The 26,325-nt window shown below is 38.8% G+C and overlaps 2 protein-coding genes across 5 annotated transcripts in view; both read left to right on the top strand.

Moving 5' to 3' along the window:
* cdk4 (cyclin-dependent kinase 4) overlaps positions 1-1,894 on the top strand; it is a 16,337-nt gene extending 14,443 nt beyond the window's left edge. For both annotated transcript variants that reach the window (XM_041980444.1, XM_041980443.1), the window contains one exon: positions 1,167-1,894. In XM_041980444.1, coding sequence (XP_041836378.1) covers positions 1,167-1,271 — 105 coding nt within the window. In that variant the 3' untranslated portion in view covers positions 1,272-1,894. The remainder of the gene's footprint in view (positions 1-1,166) is intronic.
* Positions 1-26,325, top strand: part of LOC121636697 (arf-GAP with GTPase, ANK repeat and PH domain-containing protein 2-like) — a 27,011-nt gene extending 686 nt beyond the window's left edge. The window contains exons 1-20 of one of the 3 annotated variants that reach the window (XM_041980439.1): positions 3,687-4,446; positions 4,979-6,215; positions 12,151-12,209; positions 12,308-12,395; positions 12,577-12,662; positions 12,753-12,894; positions 12,982-13,116; positions 13,242-13,363; positions 13,545-13,703; positions 19,286-19,369; positions 19,642-19,746; positions 19,840-19,987; positions 20,978-21,094; positions 21,183-21,320; positions 21,568-21,627; positions 21,972-22,123; positions 23,030-23,120; positions 23,877-24,099; positions 24,277-24,580; positions 25,005-26,325. In XM_041980439.1, the coding sequence (XP_041836373.1) occupies positions 5,063-6,215; positions 12,151-12,209; positions 12,308-12,395; positions 12,577-12,662; positions 12,753-12,894; positions 12,982-13,116; positions 13,242-13,363; positions 13,545-13,703; positions 19,286-19,369; positions 19,642-19,746; positions 19,840-19,987; positions 20,978-21,094; positions 21,183-21,320; positions 21,568-21,627; positions 21,972-22,123; positions 23,030-23,120; positions 23,877-24,099; positions 24,277-24,580; positions 25,005-25,286 (3,648 nt within the window). In that variant the 5' untranslated portion in view covers positions 3,687-4,446; positions 4,979-5,062 and the 3' untranslated portion in view covers positions 25,287-26,325. Of the gene's footprint in view, positions 1-3,686; positions 4,447-4,978; positions 6,216-7,039; positions 7,044-12,150; positions 12,210-12,307; positions 12,396-12,576; positions 12,663-12,752; positions 12,895-12,981; positions 13,117-13,241; positions 13,364-13,544; positions 13,704-19,285; positions 19,370-19,641; positions 19,747-19,839; positions 19,988-20,977; positions 21,095-21,182; positions 21,321-21,567; positions 21,628-21,971; positions 22,124-23,029; positions 23,121-23,876; positions 24,100-24,276; positions 24,581-25,004 lie in introns of those variants that run through there. The other 2 variants (XM_041980440.1, XM_041980441.1) reach the window with 2 other exon arrangements.

Raw genomic sequence — 26,325 nt, 5'->3', positions numbered from 1 at the left:
GCCACACTGAAAAGGTACCCAGTGCTGCAGACGTGTGGGCTTTTTTTTTCTTCTTCAGATTTTTATGTCAAGCTGAGGAAAGTTGGGTGAAAGTGAAACAGTTCTTAAAATGTCAGATTATTCCTTTAGAAGGACTTTTTTTTTTTTTTTTTTTTTTTTTTTGGAGTATTTGGAGCATTTTTGAAAGTCCACAGAGTTTATCGTGCATTTTGAGCTACAAAGCGTGTATTTTCTTTAGGTGCTGAGTGTTTTCTGGGTCAATGACATAATCAGATCATACTCAACAAGTACAATATCAACAATTTTGACATCAATACTATGTCACATGCCATAAACTTTAAATGCCAATCATTTTGGTTGTAGCTCTCTGTTGAAAGGCAACAAAGGAAGTGGAGGAAACCTTCACAGATTTCTTACCAACCAAAGCAAGCTTTCTCTCAACTAATTGAGTGTGCAACATGTAAAGATGCTAAAGGTCATGCACACAACCAGCCCATTGGAATCCTGACCTCTGGCATTTTGCATCCCCTTCTCTTTTCCCAGCCTTTTGCCCTTACTATTTTAATTAAAAACCACAAAGAAAAAATAAAAACCCCTTTAAAAAAAAAAAAAAAAAACTAATGAAGCTACTCCAACATTTTTGGCTTAAACAACTGAAGAGATGGCAGCACTTTTTGCAACAAACACCCTCTTGTTTAGCACAGACATAGTTAATGGTTACCCACACTTTTCTTTCCACTTCCTATTCATCTTCTTCATAATGATGTACATTTCAAGTTATGTGTTCAGCATAATCTTCACCACATGAACTACGCTGGGGTTCAAATGATAAAAATCCTGAGCAGAGACCATGTTCTTCTTTTTTCTTTTTAGGCTCCAAGGTTTCATTACCCAGCAGTTTCATTCTAGCTAACTGATGTCCCACCCCACAATTCACTGCAGATAAAACAGCTGTGCACTACCAATTGAAGGATTTGTTAAAACATAAAAAATATTAGGAAAAAAAAAACAAAGAAACCTAGACTTTTTTTAAAGTCATGCCATTTAAATCCACAATAACCTAAATCTAATAAACCACACAAGTCATTAATCTAGGTTCCTTTTGAATAGTAAAATGTTACAGTATAGCTCTAACATGGCTTTCTTTCTCTCTCTTTCCTCCACAGCAAATGCTGACGTTTGACCCCTTAAAACGAATATCAGCCCTGGCTGCACTAGAACATCTGTATTTCCAGGACGAAGAGACGTTGACTCAAATAGCTGAAATTTAGCAGTTAAAAAAAAAATGCTAATTTCCTTCGCTGCATTGCCTTCCAGTATGTATGTTATCCTTTGGATTGTGGTTATTGCATCAAAGAACACGGATTAAACCCAAGAAAAGTCAGGAGTCACTGACATACTTTCCGACTTGTAAATGTCAGAGTAATTGATGTTACCATGTCACATCTTAAAGGACAGTACCAGTGTGTTTGATATTCGGTATCTGAGTCGTCAGCAGGGAACAATGTACAGAAATGTCTGTCATCACATATTAAATGCTGCTCATGTTACTTTGTAGAGTGTCTGACAAAAGTGACACACTAGAGGGTTAGATTAACCATCTTGTTATGTGTATTGATATGTATCATAACACCGTGAGCCTGTGGTGGGCTTCTAGTTATATAAACACGATGAACTGTATTTAAATCATGACAAAAGACGCACATTATAAAAATACTGGTATTGCCCTAACATTATCTTACAAAGTACAAAGTTTCATTGGTTTCATGTTTCTTATATTGGTAAAACCATTGGAATCTATAAGCAGTGTAACCATAAATAAATAAAAGACTGTTTCACTGATTTGTGTTTTAATATATAACATTCGTGAATAAATGCAAATCAAAACTAAAAACTGACTAAGACTTTTCTTAAATACACATCTGTGCAGTGTCCCAATCCCATCGTGGTGATTTTCTCAGACTTTAAAAATGCCCTCTTCAAGTGTCAGTTCAGCTTTAACTCAATTTCGACTTTCACAGCTTGAGCAGCACTTCTCATGTTGAGTAAATTGAGCCAGAAATTGATTGATGAAGAAAATCAGTGTAGTTCCACTTTATTTAAGCTGTGGTTCATATTGAATGAATAGGATAATATTTAGTGGAGAAAAGGTGGGGAAAAAAGCTTTTTTGTGCCCTTGTGAAGAGTTTGGTACAAAATGTGCTATTGTAATGTCTGTGTAGTAATTGTTATGCTAGCACTAGTAGCTGCTGGACTTAGATAAAAGGGGGCTGCATGGTCCGAAAGTAGTGAAATCCATCAGCTTTAAACTAATAATTTATTAATTTGGACAAAAAACCTGATATGTGGAAGTAATGGCGGTTTAAAGAAATTAATATGGACAAATTTGTATCTGGTTTGATTTTACAAAATATTTAATTCAACTAACATTTTCAGACATGTTTGCTGCCTTTCAAGGTGCCTGATGGCTGTTTTATTTTTTTAATGTAATTTTTAATTAATTTATTTTTGCTTTGGTGTTTTTTTTAACACCTTTTTCAAGACTTTATGAAGACCCATCAATGATTCTCCATGTTTCCAGTTTTCATGCTAAGCTAATCCCAGCTAAACCCAACTGATTTAAGTTTGAATAAAGAAAAGTCATATCACCTTTCTAAAAAAAAGCTAAACCCAGCCTTGTTAACTTGTTTAACATATTTAATAATCATATATATTTTTTTTTAATAAAAAATGTAATCGTTTCATGATCTGTCAAATACATGTAGTGCCACTGTCTGTTGTGTTATATATTTCTTTAACATAATCAACCCATAAGGGTTATATTTCCTCAAAATATAAAAAACGTGAATTCTGTAACAGGATATAGTACAGGGCTACTCAATTCGGTCATACGAGGGCCGCAATCCAGCAGGTTTTCCATGTATTCCTGTACCAACACACCTGAGTCAAATTAATGAGTCATTGTGTAAAACCTGATTGGCTGTTAGAGCCACCTAATTTGACTCAGGTGTGTTGGTGCAGGGATACATGGAAAACCTGCTGGATTGTGGCCCTCGTAGGACCGAATTGAGTAGCCCTAATATAGTATATGGTTAACATCTTGCTGAGTTCTAAATTTCCACATAATTTATATTTTCTTGAAAGATATTCTTGAAACACACGTTTCTGTCCACATTTAAAATATGAAAATTATCATTTCTTTTGCTTAGAATGTATACCTGAAAACTGTTTTTATTTTATTTCTGTGTTTAAATTAGGACTCACTGGACTAACTGTTAAAAAACTAATAAAAATTGAGTAACTTCACCTCTGAATAATTTTGTAGATGCTGACAGCTGAATAATGGGGAGACAGATAGAGGTGGAAGATGAGTTTTCTACCTGAGGAGACTGTGTGTTGTTCAGATTTATGATTTTAATGAGACCAATTTTTTTTTCTCTTTTATTTCCTCTTAACTAATGAGTCTCCTCATTTTTCCTACTATACAATAAGATGTTATGTTATCCATGAGAAAACATTTATTTCTTTTAACACTTGTCTGTTCTCTGTGGAGTTTGTTTCCATTTATCTTGATTTATCCATTCTGTGCAGCCACACTTTTCTGTTCAGAGGGGATATGTAGTGAGGCAGAGAGAGAAAGCAAGAGCAACCTAGAGTGGAGAGAAAGAGCTGGAGACAGAACAGATGCACTGGCAGGAGCATAGCTGAGGTTTTTTTTCCCTCCTCCCTCTCGTCTCTTTTGTTGTGTCGGCACAGATAAAAATCTGATCAACATGAGCGAGGACCACCACCGCTGCCACCTCACAGCAACCCACTCACTCCCAGCCTGATTACTGGAGCTGCATCCTGTGTGAAGCTGGTTGTGCGGCAGGCTAACGGCAGGGTAGCGGAGAGCTGCAAGGCTCAGTGGCAGCAAGAAGAAGAGGAGGGAAAAAAGGAGGAGGGGCTGGGTTTGGAGAGCTGGTGGGCTTCCTCTGCCTCACAGACACATTTTATTGACTTGCTAATTGGATGAGGCTCTCGGAGGAGAGGATGCAGTGACCGAGAGGAGCTGTTCTCCAGAGGAAGGATACTGGCACAAGAAAGCATCGCTTAGGTTGCGTAAATCCGGCTACTTAATCTCCTTTTCTTTTTCTTTTTTTCTGCAGACATAACAACAGATGTTTTTGAGCATCTCTCAGTGACCCTCTCACCGTTCATATAATTTCATGCATGACATTGTCGAACGGAGTCTTCAGTTGCCAGACGCTTCGTGACAAGTGAATGATTTTAATTTTTTCCTCTTTTTCACCTGTTTTCATCTAAGGCTCATCATCTGGAGCTATTTTTGTCATCCTTCTTTGATATGCCATTTGATATGAATGGTAATCTGATGGCAGGATAAATTCTTCATCAGATCAGATGTACATGGAGCTAGTAATGGATATTCTTCAGAAAAAAAAGAAGGTATGATCAAGAAGCAGAGACACATACTGTAGTAAGGTGACAATATTTAACCTGCATTCATGTAATCTTGGTCAAGAAATGGATCAACCGAAGGTATTGACTGTTGCATAATTCCAGGCTGAAATCTGTGGCACAGACATGTAGTCTTTGGAAACAAATGTCTTTTTATATCTGTCTGTGTCTGCATATCAGATTTATATCAAATTAATGAGTTACACAAAGAAAGCAAAGAGAGGAGGATTATGAATGAATCAAGGAAGACACCAGTAGTAGCTGTGTGCATTGAAGAGGATTAATGGAGGCTTTTAAAAACAGTCTAGACTTGTTTAACCACTCGGGCAGCTCTTTGAATATATTCTGAAAATTTGCAATTCAGTGTTTCCTTAATTTTTAACTGACCTGAGGCTTTTATAAGCCTTTTAAAATAATGATGGGATTATTGTCAAGTCCGGTAACCTGATATCAAATAGATGGTTTGGTTTAATGTATGTGTTTGATCTTAATTGTAGATTTTGTGTTTCCTTTGCTTCAGTCCTGCCATGGTTGCCATGACTAAGGTGTGCAGGTCTGGTGAGGCCAGAGAGCAGGTGCCACCGTCCTGAGGTCCTCTGTATCAATGAGTAAAGCGGGTAACTCACAGAAACGCACCACCTACCTCATCTCTCTCACTCTGGTGAAGGTTGAGGCTGTGCCAGAGGATGTTGCAGAGAACCAGACTGAGGCCCTTTCACAGGGGGATGGGAGCCCTAAGAAGGAGGAGGAGGAGGAGAAGGTGGACGTGAGCATTGCCCCCGAAAAGGAGGAGGGACCTTTATGTGTGAAAGTAGCAGAAAAAGAAAACACACAGGTGGAAGAGGAAGTGGAACAGGTGCATGTAAAATATGGCAGCCCAACTGAGAACAGAGCTAAGCCAGAGAGGAGAGAGACACATGCACCCCAAAAAGACAATGCTTTATTTGGCAGGAGCAAAGACACTTCTTTTGTACACCCACCTGTCAGGCAAATGGTCAAAGTGTATGCAGGAGCTGCATCAGAGGGGACAGTGCGCAGAGAGGGACCTCGCTCTGATGCCATGCGCCCTAAAACAGAGCTCTACCGTGAGCCTCCCATGCTGTTCCTAAAGGGTGAAAATGGAGCAGACTTGAACAGTCGATCACGTTGCAGCCTCCCATTTTCTGTCCCACTACAGACCAGCCAGCCTCCAGAAGTTGTGATGAGGGTACATGCAGGAGGTAACTGTACAAGCCGGAGGGAGCTCAGAGAGGCCAACACAAGCTTGTATCACTCTGCTAAGACTTTGGAGAGAAGGGATAACCGTATAGGGGATCAGTCCCCCTTAATGGCAGCTACAACTCTGGGGCCTTACAGAGCATCCTGGGCTGACAGCGATGGCAGAGGCACCCTCATTCGACCCGGAGCTCCAATGAGCGGAGGATTTTCAGGCGTAATGACCCGGGACAGCCCTCAGGGGGAGAGATATAAGGCAGTTTGTGTGTCTTTACCTGCACATCCTACTCCGGATGTGCCCAGGCCTCAGAGAAAAGGTACAAGTCGTACTCTTGACAACAGTGACCTGCACTCCCTCTCTGAGGACCTGAAGAAGGGAAAGGAGGGCCAAGGAGGAACAATCCAGCGAGCTCCACCTCGTGATCGCAAGATGCTCAAGTTCATTAGTGGAATTTTTACCAAAAGTACAGCTGGGCCACCCAGTGTCAGCACTCCACCTCCTCTTTATCCAGCTGTGGAAAGAGGCTCCAGCGAGGAAGAAGGTAAGATCACCGCATGTATTATGCATGCACACAAAAGTTAACATTACCAACAGGTCTTATCATATAACTCTACACAAAATGACTGTTTGTCTTCTGACTCAGGCATTGTTTTGTGTTGAAAATACCCAGCAAAATAAAGAAGACTAACATCTTTTCATATTTTCCCAGACAAGAGTGGTAGAAAATATGACCAAATTTGTTGATTTGATTTACCAACAAGTGGGTTAAAATAAAGAGATTAAAAGGATAATTAGGATAAGAAATTTATAATTTACTTTGCTCTCTCTACAGCTGGATGGACTTTAAGAAAAAGAAAAAATGTTAGGTGTGAAGCTCGTAAAATAGATTAAATTATCAAAATAAATTGTGTTTTGGGTAATTAAGTTTCATTTCCACATTTAAGATATTCAGTTATAAGGAAAGAGTTCATCAATGAATGCATAACGGATTAAATTAGGCTTTTCCACTAATCTGTTAGCTGTAATTTCCCAAGATTAAATTGTTTGTTACATGTGGTAACTGAAAGCTTTCTGAGTGAACAGTATCAGTGTTGGTGATAGATAAAAGTTAATAACCTGAATGGACATCACAGTTTAATCTTCAACCTCTAACCTTTTCTAAAACAATTCTGTTTTTTGATTACTGCCCTGAGCTCTCAGTTTGTCTGAAACATCATGTGTAAGGGTTTCATAATAACTTTAGGTAACTGCATTTGTTGAAGATGTAATCACAATCAAATCTAATAAAATGAGGCTCCTTCGAGATGTAACACAGGCCTAAAGAGAAAGAAGAAACCCACAGCGTTCCTCCATTTAGAGCTGCAGAAAGGTGTCATAAATCAGAACTGTCTGTGAGATCAGTGTAGGTTTGCAATGTATGCTTTTGAGGTTGAGTGATTTTTTTTACAGTGCAACATATAATGCAATTTACAATGTAAAGTAAAACCTATTTGCAGATGGCAAAAAATTCTTGAATGAATTTGAGCTAATTGGTTTGCTTATCAATTAAATCACTTAATAAGTAAAAATACCAGGAACTCAGTTTTTTTGTTTGTTTGTTTGTTTTTCTTGGCTTGCTTTTGATTTATAGCCAGCCCAATGATATCTGTGCAAAAAGAGTTTTGGTTATTATATCTTTAAGCTTTAGGAACAACTGTCATGGGCAATTTTCTCTATTTTGTGATATTTTATTCACTAAACAGTCAATTACTCATGGCAGCAACAGTAAGAAAATTGATGATGAAAATAATTTGAAGTCATGTATCTGAAAGATATATCTACATATTAAGGTTATTAAACCTCTGAAAACAGAAGCTGGGTCTGTATGATCCTCCAGGTCTACAATGTGGTAGATATTAGGTCCCTCTGAGTTAATAAGCAATCCAACAAAAATAATGCTGAAAACAGTGTTTTCAAGTATCTTTTTTTGTAACCATAAATTCTGCCAAATCCTCACTACTGTGATATTTCTCTGTATTTTTGCCTTTATGTTCATTGTGATTTGAATATCTATTTGAAGAAGTACACACACCCTGACAAAAAAAAGAAACTAGTTTAGCATTGTTGAAGACTGCAACAACACTCATGACAAATTAATGCTGAAACAAAAGAAATCATGCAACTTGGTGAATTTTTAATCACTATTAATATAATTAAACCCTAATTTCAGAATGTTTTACTGAAGATGATCTTTGACAGAGAGTATAGGATTGGAGTAAGCTCTGAATAATTTGTCAGGAGTAAGTGGGACATGAATAATTAAGGTTGGGGATACACAGAGCTGTGTTCATCACAGGATGAAGGAAGGAGGAACCTTCTACTTCCTAATATGTGCATGGAGTTAATCAGCCTTCAAATGGAGCCTATTCATTTGTCAGTGTGTTTAAATGTTTGTGAGCAGCATAGCCAGGGTTATGTTACGAGCCCGTGATGATGGTCTGTAATGTCAGCAATCTAATGATGGATCTGATTTAATTCGGAAATTACTGGTTGCCGCTGACAAAATGTGACACAGCGTCATGTGTGCACAGATGGACATCGTGTCTTGATTCTTCTCACACAAATCGCTGTATCCATGAGAGACCATTTATTGTATAGAGACCCGAGCTGGAGGCTTCTGGAAAATGGAGTTGCCATAGCAACAGCAAGCCGTGAGAGATGCTGTTTGGTCTGTGGTGTGACGCTCTTGATGGAGGCGATCTGGATGTGGGGATTGCCCAAAGATGGGGATAAGGGAGAGAGGTGGGGGTTAAAGTTGGAGTCCGTATCCCCCCAGAGAGCCAGGCTGGTGCCACAGCTCCGCCCAGCACATCGTGACCCGACAGCTTTGCAGTGTGTCTACACAAACTGTATCTGTGTCGTCTCTGGTGAAATGGTTTCTACATCAGTGTAAGCTCTTTCATGATGTTCATGCAGAATGTGCTTGTGTTTGAGTGTTTTTGTCAACGTCAGCTTATTTACAGATGTGTATGATGTCTGAAAAAATGTTGCTACCCCAGTGATTTCCCATTAATCTAAATCTATCAATGTGCTTCTAAAATGGTCTGTGAGCCCATACACATTTGTACTGGTTTTTGCACTATGATTCCACATGGAAAAGACTCACTAGAGGAAGTTAAATGTCTGATTATTAGACATTACAAAGACTGTTTGGGATAAAGTAAAATCAGTGGAGGCTGAGCTGCAGCAGCACTCGCAAGACATAAAGCCATAATTATTAATCAGCCACAGCAACTAATCAGAGTCTCAGTGTCCGACGCCACAGACAGCACTCTGCTACCAAAATTAGCCAATTACATAAAAAAAATATTAAAAAAAGATGGACTAATGCTTCAGATTTAGGACAGGGGTTATGGATGGAATTTTAAGTATCTGTAAAAGCTGAATCAGTGGGAGTAACATTTAAGCAGGATTTGCTTTGAATAGGGTGACATCGTGCATAGTGGGTCATTGAAGGGAAAGTTTGTGCTTGAGAAAAGTTTAATTTTTTAAAACAGCAATGGAGGCATCATTAAAATAACCTAACTACTTATTTACCTGATCCGGTGACTAACTTGTTGCAACATGTCTGAGTATGAAGTTCACCCACCTCTGAATGTTAAAGCATCATGTCCACCTGAATCCCACCTTATGCTGCTTAAAGGTTAAAAGTAGCTAAATGGAGATTTGTCCAGCATATCAAGCCTAACTCTAACTAGGTGTACTATATTGTTGTGCCGCTGAAGTGTGTTAGTGTGAGTGTGTTTATAAGGGGCTGCATGAGAGTGAAAAAGATCCACAGTATCTCCAGGGGGGACAACAATTTAACATGGCACCCTCTGTGTGAGTGCAATGCATATAACAAAAACACATGCTAGCACCTTTACCCAGAGTTTTCAGAGGCTCGACAGAGGGAGGATATTCCAGCATGATTACAGTCCAGACAGAGAACACAGAAGAAAAATGATGAAGAAAGTTAACTTGTTGCCTCACTTGAATCCAACTGTAGGGACTACAGTTACCCTGTGTATGTTTTTGTACGTCGTCCCTGACAAATAAAAAAGAAAATAAACTCAGGGGAGTTCGAAAGAGGATGTAGAGCAAGACAACAGGTCCAGAAAAAAAAAACTGAGAAAAATCATTAAAATGGCTTTAAAAAGGTTAAAGCAGTATCATTTTAAGAGGTGTAAATCAATACTGATAGCAGTGTAGAGAGCTTAATAAAAACAGGTTAAGATTTAGTTTTGTGGAATAATGTTTCTGTTTCTTGTCACCACTGGGTAAATCTGTATTTTTCTACATTTTGGTTAAAGACTCTGACACTCCCATACCCTAAAACCATTGAGTGTAATTCATCATATGTTCCTAGATTAATCTTTTTGTTCTTTAAAGAAAATAGTTAAAGCTAAAAATCTGAGTAAGTGAGTCATGATTTATATTTTGCAGAAATTAGAATAGAAATGTCTGCAACCTCGGAACTGAATTAAAGAGTATGCGACAGTAATAAAAAAAAGGCACTATGATAAATCTTAAGAGTTGCTCTTTAACTGTGGCTCAATGTGACTGTTTTGTCACATAATTTTCTCTCTGCATTTTTGTCTGTTATCATCAGATGTGATAGAGCATCTACTTATTGTGCTGAGTGCTAAAATTACACCATAAAATGGAGTTGTACTAAACACGGTAAACAATTTAGACATATATCAGACCTTAATTTATTTTCATAACATCTCAGAGAGTCATTTATCTAGCACACACATGGCTCATTTGCTCATTTCAGCCATTTGGTAAATAAATAATAATGTAACAAAAGTAAAACGTCAATTGCAAAAGAATTTATGAAACATTTTTTTCAATGTAGAAACACTGAACACTTCTTAAATTAAAAGAAAGCATTTAGGTTGTTTTATAACCCAGTTAATATGTGGTTATTGATGTAATTTAAAGGCTATAAAGACCTGACAGAGGAATAAGCTCATCCCTGGTGAGGTGGATATTGGCCTTAGCCCAGCGAAGTTCCATATAAATCTAACTCAAATCTCTCTACTGATCTTTTGAAGCTCATCTTTAAAACACATTTGCTCTGTGGGTCAGCCCTGAAGATTTTTCTAAGAAGAAAAATGAGCATGCAGTAACTCTGCGTTTTTTGTCGATTTCTTTTTTTAGACAATTATTCTACAAACTCTGCTACAAGATTGCTCAGATGGTGCACTCTTATAAAGACAGCGACAAACATAAAAACATCTAAAAATAACATCTATTTTGACATCTCCATGCACTTGCTAAATGAGCAACCACTGTGCTGAAATTGTATTTAGATTCTTCAAATTCCTGGCGCAGAGTATCCTTTTGAGTCAGTTTTTATTTCCTCTGGATACAACAGAGCACCAAGCAACAAAGTCTTGTTTCAGCTGACAGCTACTTATATAAAATTCCCCAAATGAAGCAAACTGCAATAATGTTTTTCCACAACTTTATAATTCCCTTTGCTTTCAGTCTTCAATGAGGAAAAAAAGAAAAAAAACAACTTTTTTAAATGATATGGGTAAAAAAAAAAAAGTGGTGGGCTTAATATCATTAATGCAGACTGATATTTTGCATGCTCTTTAACACATGCAAATATACACATTTGTACTGACTTTTTTCTTTTTTGCAACTCATGGTGCAGGGAATTGCAGCCTCCCTGAACCTTGAGGGACATTTAGACCCTCTGACTCCTTGTTGTGCTGAGTCCACAGACAAACAGGCCATCAGCAATACCTCTATATAACATCTGGGAGAGAGTTTTCTCTGCCAAGAACTTTAGTTTTAGTTTTATCTTTGCCCATTTTACAGAATTTTGGTTAGCTTAGCTTAAATTTGAAGCTCCCTGTTTGACCCCCCCCCCCAGCAGCAGAGTCTTTTAAGTTTATTTATCTGTAAACTATCTGCCACAAACATTCATATGGACTCAAAAATGAACTCAGACTTTAGTGCTCAAGCGTCAAAATCTTCTCATCTCTCTCTCTTGACTTCTCATCTATACTGTTCTTGTGAAAGTGCTATATCAGGAAAGCCTTGAGGGTTATTGATTACATCTGCCAAAAATGTCCATTTTGGAACTGATAACAGGATCAAACATCAAGGTTCTGTGACAACACAAAATTTTTAGACCCTGAAGCGATAATTCTAGTTTGACATTTCTTGCCATACTCCTTTCAGTGAGATTAGTAGATCAGCTGTAATTTGATCTGTATGTTTACTGTTTAGAAAAGGATGTGGGCAAGTACAGCAGTACAAAGTACAACTTCCAGTAACTCCTACATTGTCCCATTATTGGTTTGTGTCCAGCCTCTTGCAATCAATGAAGCTACTCATCCATCATTTTGTAGATGTCCTGTGCTTCTTTTCTACTTTTTTCTGTCATTAATGAATCTCCCTTTCTTTTTTTTCCTATTGCTGTCTCTGTTTTTCTTCAGCTGCATGCACCAGCAGTCAAGAATGGACAATGAGTCAAACTGTGCAAGAACTTCACCTGGTAAGCAACAGGACATACATAAGGGCTAACAACCTCTGAGTTGGATTTATTGCTGAATAAATGATGCATGTGTTTGTGTCTGTTTGCTTCATTTTTAGGGTGTCTTGGGAGGTCTCTGCAGTGGGAAGTCTGCACTTGTCCACAGACACTTAACAGGAAGCTACTTGCCACTTGAGAATGCAGAGGGTTTGTTTAACTTCTCCTCATTTCCTGCAGTTTCTTATTGTGTTTTTCGGTGATCCTCTCAGTGCAGACATTTTCACTTTTCATGCATGTGTATAATCATTAATGGATACACTCTATGTAGTTGATGTAGGACCATACTGGTTAGTTTTACCTGGGATTTCTAAACTGTCATGTTTAACAGGACGTCAGTACATCAAGGATGTGCTGGTGGATGGACAGAGTCACCTGCTTGTTATAAGAGAAGAGACAGAGCTCCCAGGGGCCCAGGTGGGATTGAGACTGAGATAAACAGCTAAAATTATTCTAAGTCTTTTCTTATTCATTTTAAATGCTATTTTCCTTCTTCTTTTTCTTTAGTTTGCAAGCTGGGTAGATGCTGTCATTTTAGTCTTTAGCTTGGAAAATGATGCCAGTTTCCAGGATGTTTACAAAATCTATCACCAGCTTGCTATGCATCGGCCTGTCACTGAGATACCCTTTGTAGTTGTTGGCACTCAGGGTAAGACTCACACCCAACATGCGCTTCTATTCAAATGTTTGCATACAGGAACTTGTTTTGTAGTTAAGTGGTTTGTGTTTTTTATAGATAAGATCAGCAGCACCAATCCAAGGGTAATAGATGATGCCAAGGCCAGACAGCTCTGCTCAGATGTGCGACGCTGCACATATTATGAAACCTGTGCGACATATGGTCTCAATGTCAACAGGGTCTTCAATGATGGTGAGTGTCCCTGTCATAGCCATATGATAAAATGAAGGATAGTGCTGCAGATGATGCACAAATCTGAATTATGTGTATTTTTTAAGGTAAATGCAATTTTTTGTTGTTGTTGTTGTTCTTCAAAGCTGCTCAGAAGATCATGGCAGCCAAGAAGCAAGCTGCTTTACTGGCTTCTTGCAAATCTCTTCCCAACTCACCCAGTCACTCTGGAGGCTCCACCCCAGTGTCGGGTATCTTTCCAGGGCAGGTAAAACTTCAGACCACCTGCTTCACGCTATCCATTGTTCCATTTATCTTCTGTTACTGAGAGTATTTTAGGTTTTCTAGTTTTCAACATTCTGTTGTACCAGACTTATCTGCTCCTGCTGCTCTGTTATCACACCATCACCCTCTCTCCCTCTTCTGCTCCGGCTCTCTCCTCTCTGTAGGCCAGTAATGGTGGTCAGAGCAGTGATTACTCCTCTTCACTTCCTTCCACTCCTGTGATCTGCCATAAAGAGATTGGCAGAACATTGAGAGGGGAGAAACAGGACAGTGCTGCAACCGGATCAGCCCGCAGCGTCCGAAGGCGCACCCCCAGATTTGCTGTAAGTCTACTGCAAACTCCAGCTCTGCACTAACACCTTTTTACATTTTCTTAATTTATTCTTCATCCTTGTTGTTATTACTTGTTTTTATTGCTATTCCGGTTTCCTCCCACTGTCCAAAGACAAGCATGTTAGGTTAATTGGTCTAAATTCTCCCTAAGAAGAGAGTGTGAGTGGTTGTTTGTTTCTCTGTGCTGGCTCTGCGATAGGGTGTACCCTGCTTCTTGCCTCTTAATTGTAGGAATAGGCTCCAGCTTCCTCGTGACCTAGGTGGTATATAAAATGGATTGATGGATGGATGGAAAATATACAGTATATTGCAAAATTTGTGAGTTTAACCAATATTTGTTTTATACTCATTTAGTTACTCTATTTTTTTTTTATTATTATTACGCTGTTACTTACAGAGTTTTGTGCAGTAAATGGTATTTTGCATTCATGGCCAACCCATAAATCCAGCAAATTGTTCAGATTAGCATTTATTTAAATTCATGTTTGGGCCAAGCTAAGGAATGTAGCTCAGATATTCACTTTAACTTTAACTCTGTTTTGGTCTGTATCATCTACTCTGATAGATTTCTGGCCTTTTTGCTTCTAAATGCAGCGTGTTTTTACATGTAATTTTATCATTTTGTGAGAATGTCATTTCATGCTGGGCATGTAGCCTGTTAGTGAGTTTATCAGATCCTTTTTTTTGTTTGTTTAAATAAAAACAGCTGCCTGCTGTGTCTGGTGCTGAGCATGATAAGAGCAAACTGCAATGGTAAATTTATGGGTCAGCTCATGTAATGATCTGATCCAGTGGCAGCCTTTATAGTCAATAGATACTTTCCTTTGAAATGAATAAAGTAATACTTCACTGATCCTAAAAGTGAAATAAGCAGCATTATAGGCTAACGTTAAAAAAAAAGGCCATTAAAAAAAGGTTGGCAGTCTAGCAGAGAGAAAGAACTGGTTGAAATATTCAGAGAGATTACCATGAATGTCAGCCCAGGTCCGAAGCTCAGAAAAGGGAAGAAAAGATAAGAAGAAAATAGAGGTCTTATAGATTTTCTAAACAAACAAATAAAAAAATGAATAACTAAAAAGTGATAACAGTGAAGCTGGAACTAGTAAAGTCAACGTAGAGTAAGGTAAGAAACTGCACAGTCAACGTTTACCAGCCTGGTAATAACCTGACTGGCCAGCTCTAAAGTTAACTTTTATAAAAGCCTGAAACAACAAGTTATCTTTGATAGAAACGGTTTGGTTTGGTTTGGTAGCTCCATCAGAGAGGATGAGACAGAGAGGCGAGAGACCCAGCGGCAGTCAGGTGACAGCAAGAATGATGTGGGAGGGGCCCGCAGCTCCGCAATGGAGGGAACACGATGAGAGAGAGACACAGAGAGACAGAGAGAGAGAGCGGGAGGGGCTCACTTCGTTTCAGCAATCCTGCATTATGGCCCATATATATACATGTGTATATATATATATATATATATATATATATATATATATATATATATATATATATATATATATACATTCACCTGCAGTGAAACACAAAGAAACACATTACTGTGCATTTCTGATATCCCTGCTGTGTCTTCATCAACATTCTGTGACTGGCCATTTGCTAATGATGTAAAATTTCCCCCAGCTATCGAAGTAAGAAATGATTTAAACTTCCTCCTTCTTTTTCTTTGATTTGATCCTTCCCTCCATCTGTGATGTGGCCTCTTCAATTAGCCATGTTTATTGGTAAATGGTCTGTACATATAGGCAAGGCAAGGCAGTTTATTTGTATAGCACATTTCATTTACAGGACAATTCAAAGTGCTTTTTGGTAAATGGTCTGTATATATAGGCAAGGCAAGGCAGTTTATTTGTATAGCACATTTCATTTACAGGACAATTCAAAGTGCTTTACATAAAACAAAGGCATTATAGATATTTAGAAATAGTAAAAGGCATCAACACATAATCACAATAAAATAATAAATTACATTAAAATGATTAAAAGCAAGATAAGTTAAAAAGTTTCTGTGCAGATTTCATGCATAGACGCATGAGAAAAGAAATGTTTTTAACCTGGATTTAAAAATGTCTACATTTGGCAGTTTGTTCCACTTGTTTGCAGCATAACAGCTAAATGCTGCTTCTCCATGTTTAGTCTGGACTCTGGTCTGGACTAGTTGACCAGAGTCTTTGGATCTAAGAGCTCTGCTAGGTTTATATTCTGTGAACATATCACAGATGTATTCTGGGCCTAAACCATTCTGGGATTTGTAAACAATCAGAAGGGTTTTAAAATCTATTGTGTGACTGACTGGAAGCCAGTGTAAAGATTTTAAAACTGGTGTGATGTGTTCAGATCTCTTAGTCCTGGTTAAAACTCTAGCAGCAGCGTTTTGGATGAGCTGCAGATGTTTAATGCTCTTTTTAGGAAGTCCTGTTAAAAGACCATTACAGTAATCCAGCCTACTTGAGATGAATGCATGGATGAGTTTCTCTTGGTCTTTCTGGGAGACTAAACTTTTAATTCTGTTGATGTTTCTGAGCTGGTAAAAAGCCTCTTAGTGACAGCTTTGATGTGACTGCTGAAAGTCAGGTCTGAGTCTACCAACACTGCAAGGTTACGAACTTGGTCAGTGATTTTAAGAGCCCAAGTCTCCAGGTGTTTGCCAATGCTGACCCTCTTCTCTTTGCTACCAAACAGAATAATCTCAGTTTTGTCTTCATTTAATTGTAGGAAATTCTCCCTCATCCAGGTGTTTATTTGCTCCAGACACTGACACAATAAGTCTATTGGACTGCAGTCATCTGGTGACAGAGACACATAAAGTTGTGTATCATCTGCATAACTTTGATAATTAATGCTATAGTTCTGTAATATTTGACCCAGAGGGAACATATACAAGTTGAACAGAAGAGGTCCAAGCACTGACCCCTGGGGGACTCCACAAGTCATGGCCACTTGCTCAGATTCATAGCTGCCGATCGTAACAAAATAACTCTGGCCTTCTAAATAGGACCTGAACCAGTTAAGGACCGCTCCAGAAAGTCCAACCCACTTTTCCAGCCTGTGCAACAGGATTCTGTGATCTACAGTGTCAAACGCAGCTCTGAGATCCAACAGAACCAGGACTGATACTTGACCAGAATCAGTATTCAACCTAATGTCATTTAACAATTTGACCAGAGCTGTTTCAGTGCTGTGATGAGGTCGGAAGCCGGACTGAAATTTATCAAGATTTCCACTTTCATTTAAAAAGTCATGAAGCTGGTGAAATACAACTTTTTCAATTATCTTGGAAATAAAAGAGAGGTTAGAGACAGGTCTATAGTTGTTCATTATAGAGGTGTCAAGAGTCCTTTTCTTTAGGAGTGGCTTAATAGCAGCTATCTTTAGTGACTTAGGAAAAATACCTGATGCCAGTGAGCTGTTAATAATCAGTAGGAGATCACTTTCTACTGAGGTAAAAACTGTTTTTAAAAAGTCGGATGGTAACATGTCCAGAGTGCATGTTGTTGATTTCAAATGCCAAACTGTTTCTTGTAGGATTTTTAAATCAATCATATTAAATTGCGACATAACATCAGAATTATTTCCGGGTTTTAGACAGACTAGCTTTCTTGTGTGACTGTGTGGAATTAATATTTTGCCTAACTGTTTTAATTTTTTGGCTAAAAAAGTTGGCAAATCGGTTGCATTTCTCAGTGGAAAGGAGCTCTGATCTCATCTGTAGAGGAGGATTTGTAAGTTTTTCAATCATAGCAAACACAGTGCAAGAATTGTTGACATTCCTGATTTCATTCATTTTCATTTCAGATAAATGCAGCTCTCTGGCCTTGCACAGCTCATTGTTATAGTTACGCAGGCTTTGTTTGTACAGCTCATAGTGAATTTGAAGTTCATTTTTCCGCCATTTCCGCTCAGTTTTTCTGCATTCTCTTTTTAGGCTGGTTACCACAGTGGTGTTTCTCCATGGTGTTTTCTGTTTGCTCAAAGTGCTCTTGATTCTTATCGATGCAACAGCATCCATTACATTCAAGATTTTCAGATTGAAATGATCCAGGAGTCCATCAACTGACTCTGCACTGGTTGATGGTAACATAGCTATGGCCTCCACAAACTTAACACTTGTTCTTTGATTAATGTACCTCTTCCTAAATGAGGAGCAGGTTGGTTGGACATTCTGAGTGATCAGTAAACCAAACAAAATACAAAAATGGTCAGACAAGGCCAAGTCAGTGACCACAACAGAAGAAATATTAACACCCTTTGAAATAACCAGGTCCAGAATGTGACCTCGAATGTGGGTCGGTTCTTTTATATGCTGCGACAAACCAAACATGTTCAATATGGAAGAAAATTCCTTGACTTTACCATCCGTCATGTTATCTATGTGAATGTTAAAATCCCCAGTTAAGATGAAATGGTTAAAATCAGTAGAGATAATCGACAATAATTCAGAAAATTCATCAATAAAATTTACACAGTGTCCTGGACGTCTGTAGATGATTGGAAATAGGAATGCCCATTAAAATAAAACTAAGAGATTCAAAAGAAGTAAAATCAGCAAATGAAATCTCTTTACACTGGAATGAATCTTTAAATAAGGCAGCTTCTCCTCCCCCTTTCCTCCCATTTAGACATTTATTCATAAAACTAAAATGAGGGGGTGCTGTTTCATTAAGAACTGTAGCACTATATATGGCTCTTTTATCCAAAGCACTTTACATATACGTCACATTCACCCATTCACACACTGATGGCGGAAGCTACCATGCAAGGCGCTAACCACAACCCCATCAGGAGCAAGTAGGAGTTTGGTGTCTTGCTCAGGGACACCTTGACATGAGTTCTCCAGGCCGGGATCGAACCAGTACCCTTGTGTTACAGGACGACCACTCTACCCACTGAGCCATATCAAATAAATTTTAGGAAAAACAACATAAATGATATGAAGGGCTGCACGGTGGTGTGGTGGATAGCACCGCAGCCTCACAGCAAGAAAAGTATTTGGTTTATGGTTGTTTAATTGTTTTGTATTTTTGTGTAAAATTATTCATTGTTATTATTGTTATTGCACGGTAGTGTGGTTGATAGTACTGCGGCCTCACAAGCATGAAGGCCGCTGGTTGGAGCCTCAGCTGGCAGGAGGTTCAAACAGTGGCCTTTCTGTGTGGAGTTTGCATGTTCTCTGTGTATGCGTGGGTTCTCTCCGGGTACTCTGGCTTCCTCCCACTGTCCAAAGACATGCATGTTAGGTTAACTGATCACTCTAAATTCTCTCTAGGAATGAATGTGAGCATGAGTAGTCGTTTGTCTCTCTGTGTTGGCCCTGCAATGGACTGGCGACCTGTCCAGGGTGTACCCTGCCTCTCGCCTGCTAATTGCTGGGATAGGCACCAGCTCTTCCGCAACCTGAATTGGACTAAGTGGTATAAAAATGAATGAATGAATGAATGAATGAACTACTTCAACAGAATACCAATACTGTGGTGCCATTTTTGGAATTTTAAGGACGTAGAATTTAATTCTGATTATAAATAATAATCTTACCTTATCACTCCATTCCTGCCTTTCTTTATTCCAGGGCCGGAGAGGCAGTGACTCAAACAGACGGAGTGCAGACTATAAGGGTGATTTTGGAAGTGGACGCTACATTCCCATTAAGCAGGTATGACACAGATTTGCACTTGATACAGAAACAGATATGGTGGATCTGATGACCCTCAGCTGAGGACATCGCACCAACATATACTTCAAAATGTGTGAAGCCAGTTTCATCATGTGGAATGATGAAGTTCTGCGATCACTCATACTGGCTTGATGAATAGATGGTGGGTGTTTTTGGCAGCCAGCCGTCATTATGCCACTGAAATGTGTGAAACGAACACACGAGGCATCTGCAATAAATTCTCACTCTTTGGTTTTCGTTATCTCCATCAGGGCATCTTGCTGAAGCGGAGTGGGAACTCGCTCAACAAAGAGTGGAAGAAGAAGTATGTCACGCTGTCCAACGATGGCATACTGTCCTATCACTCCAGTGTCAATGTGAGTCAGTGTGTTGACACAATGCTGTGAAGCATTAAGCTGCCGAAAGCACGAATGATGTTTGATGGCAGGGGCTGGTGTTTGGTTTGGCAGGAGTACATGCTGAATGCCCCGGGGAAGGAGATGGACCTGCTGCGAGTGACGGTGAAGGTGCCAGGAAAGCGACCTCCTCGTGCTGTGCCGACATGTGGCCCCCCAGCTGGGCTCAATGGGCGGGTTAAAGATGTGCTAGGACCTGAGGGTAATGACTGAACTGTACATTGAACTGACGGGATGTTGGGAATTCTACATTTTGAATTCTGCAGTAGCTGAGCCAGGCCCTATAATATTAAACTACAAAAAGACTGACTTGTTTTCTTTCTATATAGGAATAAACAAACATAAATGAATGGCAACACACTGATATATGTGGCCATGAAAACACTGAAGTTAAAGATACATCATAGCTTACAGTACAGCATTTTGATCTAAGGCCTATCTTCTAGCTCTTTCTCTACACTAAAAATCAAAAGAATTTTCTGCAAGAAAAAAAAAGGCTTTTTAAAGCTTTGCAAGAGAGAGTAGGGCATGTAAAAGTCAAGTCATATTACTTATAGTTTGCTGCAGGTTTTCAAAGCAATCAAAGTGATTTTTGTCTGTCTGCCTGTTCTTTGTAAAGTCTGGGAACCTAAGTAAATGCAGCATCACGTGTGAGATGCACTGATGAGCAATGGTCTTCACATTGGAGTCTTTTACCATACTGTGGGTTAATTTGACCTCCTAATTACATTACTAGGTCAGATAATAACACACAATAAGTTTTTATGAAGGTCTTTTCCATACAAGGTCGCAAACAATGTGCACATAACTCCTCACAAAATGTACCATATGGCCTGAACAAAACCATCCCACTGTAATAGACAACCACTTGCACAGGATTTTGGTTCTGGTGGGAGGTCATGTGAACGCTGTGCAAATTTGTCAACCTCGACATGCTCCTCATCACCTCCATCTGTTTCTAAGTGACCTCTGCTTACTTAAAATCCAAACAGAAGCATCCTCACACTATTATCTTGGCAGCAATGAGGGTGCCAAAGAAAACTGCATCACTGAGCTGGAAAGACCAAACATAACTATTAATCCTTTTCATTCTCCAATGTATTTGCACTTTTGCTGTTTTGTAAATAATTTCTAAATGTAATGTTTAGCTAAGATATTAAATTTATAGTAACTATCATTTCTGCTGTTCCAGTGAGTGCGAGTAGCTTGCTGCAAGTGGAGGAGATGGAAGGACTGGGTGGTGCGCTGTTCTTGCGGAGTAACATAGGTATGCAGCAGTTTCCTTCTACTCTATCCAGCAATGCTCAAGGTGATGAGTAAGCTGAAGTATTTTATATATTCAGACTTCACTCTAGTTTTGAATCGTTTGAAAAGTTTTCATATGTTCTTGTTGCTAGATTCTACAGTTGAGGGAGTCTCCAGCTCTTCTTCTACCAAAGATGTAGGTTCTGCATCCCCATTGACAGACAGGAAGAAGAACCGCAGAAAGAAGAGCATGAATCAAAAAGGAGATTCAACCTTGGGCCAAGCAGATGGTATAGTAAATACTAAAAACTTCAAATGTGCTTAAATAAACAGCATTTACTCAGTTCCTTCATAATAAAGGCAATAATAATATTCACTTGCAGTCTCATTGTAAATACTTTAAAATGATTATTAGCTTAACAGTAGATTGAAATATTCAAGAAGAATATATGTAACATATATAAAACATTTATAAACTCCTCTCCTACTTTCTTCTCTCTTTGTCTCTTCTCTGTTATTTTCTCTTTTCCCATGCAGCTAAGCGCAAAATGTGGAAACTAAAAAGTTTTGGTAGCTTAAGAAACGTAAGCAAGACAGGTAATGCTAAACAGTAATATTCCATCTAGTATTTATACCCAACATCCACAATGTTCTTCAAACTGAATGCTTGCCAAACTGCTATTGTTTCTGTCACATTAACATTTCTGCTGTAGAGTGGCAAAATTGAACTTTTTTTTTTGTAAATTTTACTAAGTAATCAAGATTTGGGACATGTTTTGAAGTTGTGATTTTGTCTTCTTGGGTATACTGAAAGCAAAAGGAAAAAGAAAGACCATTTTAGTTAATAAAATAAACAAAAGTTGGATGAAACTGTCTATAACAATTATTTACGTCAAAATAACACCTAGTGAAAAATCTTTGTACATGTCATTCTGTTTCAGACGAGGACAATTTTGACTTCCTCGTTGTGTCCAGTACCGGCCAGACATGGCACTTTGAAGCCCAGAGTGTGGAGGAGAGGGACTCCTGGGTCCAAGCCATTGAGAGCCAGATCCTAGCCAGTCTGCAACTGTGTGAGAGCAGCAAACACAAGGCAAGAAACAGCTGAAGGCAAACAAAACACTCTCAGCACAGTTTACAGATCAGATTTACTTACAGTTATTTAAATAACTTTTTTGTTATGTCAGTTGTTATATAAATATATATATATATATATATATATATATATATATATAGGGATAATGCCCGACGAGGTGGCTATTAACATTAATTAATGGACGACTCGGAGGTGTGAACCGTCCAATGCAAAGCGTCCATTGAGAAATAAAAAATAAAGAAATAAAAAAATTAAATAAATTATTAATGCGTTAATGTTGTTTTTTACCTGTAAAATCATAAGTTTTTCACAAGAAGTGGCTGAGTGGACTATTTCGTTGTGATGCGTTCCCAAGGTAACCGGCTCTGACACAGAACCTGCAGCCTAGTCGGCCGCAGAATGTTACGTGACACAAACATTTCAGATGGCGGGTGCAGCTCTTACAGCTTGTGTGTGTCCAGAGGATGATGCGACATTTTGTTTCAAACAGTCAAAGTCCACAGATAGTTTCCTACATCGTTCAATAAGCCTGCAGGCTGCCCTGATCGGGCGTGTCTGCAGCCCCATGTCTGAGTTTCTGTTGCCACGGTTACCAACTACCGTTTAGTCAGCGCAATAATTTACAGCAATAAGTCTATTTGACCGGAACTTCTTTAATAGGTGTCCATTATCACTTTTTAATGGACACCCTCCAGCCAATGAAAATCGAGTATTGAGTATTCACCCAGACCATGGTAAAAAAAAAAAAATATATATATATATATATATATATATATATATTTTATGAGAAAAACATGTTGGTTTTTTGTCTTATTTTGGACATCGAAATAAATCTTTGTCAGCAATAATAAGAGGTTTATTGGTGAAAAGTTTATTGAAATTTTTCATGTCTGTGTATCCCAGGATCGCAAGAACAGCCAGAGTGAAGCTGTGGCACTGCAGGCCATCCGCAATGCAAAGGGCAACAACTTCTGTGTGGACTGTGACGCTCCCAGTTAGTAAAACTCTTTAATAACTTCACCTCTTCAGTGACTATAATGCTGTGTTACTGTACAGGCTTCATGTGTCTGTCATGTTTTGAAGATAAATGCTTTTTTCTGCTCTGCATGTGTTGTCCTGCTGGTAAGTAAAAACTAAGCTCTCTGTGAATTTGTAATGACTTTTATAGCTTTTCAAGAGAAGAAGTGATCTGGATTCAAACCATAATGTTACTGGTTCTTCTCTTTTTCGTGTGTTCTATCTTTCCACCAAGTTTCATTAAACTTTGTGGTAGTTTTTGTAAAATCTTGCTTACACAGACATACAAATACATAAAAACAGCTTTTGTCATATACATGGCAGTATAGTTGTTACATGTTGCTGTCTTCTTACAGCGATCAGACAAAATTTAAAAAAATATGCACATGAATGCAGCAGACATCTTTAAAATAATTTATACTTGTATGCATTTGTGTATTTAATTATTTTATTTATCTATTTGAACTGCAAAAGTTCAGGTTTTAGACTAATTTTTATAATTCCAGTCTTAATCCAGTCTTTGAAATGATTTATTTACATTTAAAAGGAAAATATTTGGCGTAAGAATGATGTGAAATTAATTACAAATAAAGTAACAAACATTTTGCCAGATTTTTAAATATACAAACAATTTTTCAAACAATTTTGCTCAGTTTAATACACTTAATAATGATTCAAATGATATCAAGTGAGGTACCAGCCCAGTTTGCTGTGTGTACTGTCTCTTTCCAAGATCCAACATGGGCCAGTCTGAACCTAGGAGCTCTCATATGCATCGAGTGTTCAGGAATTCACAGAAACTTGGGGACCCACCTTTCACGGGTACGCTCACTGGCCCTTGACGATCTTCCAAGAGAGCTCACGCTGGTTCTCAGTGCCATCGGCAACCACATGGTCAACAGTATATGGGAGGCACGCACAATGGGCCACCGTAAACCAGCACCTGATGCTACAAGGTAAAGATCTTGTGGCCCTTAAGAGAAACACACTGCTTTGATTAAACGTTTTGTTCTATAAGTATGTTTATTGTGTTGTTAACAAGTTTCAATACTCTGTCAAAGTAAAAGAGAAGAAGCTGTAAATGTTTTTCACTCATTAAAACAGCTTTTTCCTGTTTTCCTGTGCATGTCTAGAGAAGAGCGGGAGTCGTGGATCAGAGCCAAATATGAGCAGAAACTGTTTGTGGCGCCGTTGCCTCCTCCCACCCCCGGCGAGGGCCCAGACATCACTCTATCATGCCGTCTTCTGTTGGCAGTGCTGGAGCGCAATCTGCCCAAGCTGCTGCTTCTTTTGGCCCACTGTACTAAGGAGGACATCAATGCTCCTCTCAGCCTGTCGCTCTCCTCCAGGTCGCTCTTAGCACTGCGGCTGCCTGGCTCTGCTCTGCACGCTGCCTGTCAGCAGGCCGACGTGGTGATGACGCAGCTTCTTGTTTGGGTGTGTGTTTCTTTCCTTCTGTGATCTAGACAGCTTTTTTTTTTTTTTAAATAGCAGTGAAACATTTGAATATATTCATATAATCAAAGAGCTGTGATGCTGGAAACTAGACATAGTGTTGCACCTGTGGTATAAACAAGGCATGAAATTACTATAAAATAGTACTCCACTACTAGCCGAAGGGTTGTATTCATGCATAAATTACACAATGATAACTTGAGTCGTTTGCTCATGAGAGAACAAAAGTAGTTCAAATGGATGACTCAGCAGACTGCTGAATGTGATCTGTATAAAAGGCTCACTAAATTACATCTGATGTCCAAGTTGACCTTAATAGCACATATGATAAACCTTCCTCAAAATGAGAAGTATGTAATAATTACACAGTTTAATCCTTTTTTATCCTCTCTGTTTCGGTCTGAAGTATGGCTGTGACGTCCGGTATCGAGACGCTCAGGGGCAGACAGCGTTGGCTTTGGCTCAAAGTGCTGGCAGCCAGGAGTGTGTCGACATCCTGCTGCAGCATGGATGCCCTAATGAACCGCCCCCCTCTGTCGCCACGACAGTTGGTTTTGCATCAGCAACCACATCCAGCTTCCCTGTTGCCATGACACCAAGCCTGACGGTTGCCTCGACACTTAAGATCTCACACAAGAGCGGCAGCACCAACTTGAGTTACAGCACCTCCAGAAGAGCAGTGTCATAATTGCAATGTGGTGTGGTATAATGTGAGTGTGTACGTGAGCTTGTTGCTTTGCCCTCATAGTTTCCTGGACATGCAGACAGGCCAGCAGGACTGATAGACATTTTGATGGATGCTGCCCTTCTGGAGCCAGATGAGGTTTTGGATATATGTGTATCAGGGATGAAAACTCGTGAAGACATAATGCTAGAAAGATTTCACCAAAACAAAAACAGATTTTTTCCTGCCTACACATGACTTCTGTGCATTCAGATTTAGTAGGAATGTTCTGACCTATTTCAGATCCATAACTCATTGTGCAGTCATTAGTCAACTTTATTCTCCACTCATTTAAGAATGGAACTACGCCTGCAGCCTCAAACAGCTTATCTAAGCAGCTATAGCTCAGAAGTAACGAACTGCAATAAGTTTACTATTTGAAAGAGGGATGTATTGAATTCTTAACATTAAACATGGCAGCAGTTATTCCTTCTGACAATGAATGTGAGTTTTAAGCCCATTGGTCATTCAGCGCATAATTTATGTTTTGTGTAAGTTGATGTGAAAAGCATTGGTGACTGGGAGGAGGAGGCTGTTTAAAAAATAAATAAATAAATGTAAAGAGATATGTTAAGAAAAACTTCAAAGTGCTTCACTTTCCAGATTGTTAATGTATGATCTGTACAGGTGGTTGTGTGTACAAAACTCAAAGGGTTACTCATTGCTGTTCAGAGATTTACTGTACAGAGTTTTGCTTCAGTTTTCCTTTGATAAGCATCGGATTAATTGAGATTTTTATGTTCTGTTTGTACCAGTGTTTCTGACATAAATACTGTACAGGATGTGCGCATTATGATGCCAGCAGTAGCTTATTATGAAGAAGAGTGTAATACTAGAAATGCAAGTGAAAAGGTGAAATGACTTGATTTTGACTGAATGTAGACAGATAGAGATGAGTTAATTATTTCAAATACTAACATGTTTTCCAGATGATACAGTTTTCAACTAATCTTATTCCTGATGTGACTAAAAGAGATTAAAAGTATGTTTTGACTGCTGAAAA

Source organism: Melanotaenia boesemani, chromosome 3 (assembly GCF_017639745.1).
Source record: "Melanotaenia boesemani isolate fMelBoe1 chromosome 3, fMelBoe1.pri, whole genome shotgun sequence".
NCBI classification, from domain to species: domain Eukaryota; kingdom Metazoa; phylum Chordata; class Actinopteri; order Atheriniformes; family Melanotaeniidae; genus Melanotaenia; species Melanotaenia boesemani.
This window is presented reverse-complemented; position numbering and strand designations above follow the sequence as displayed.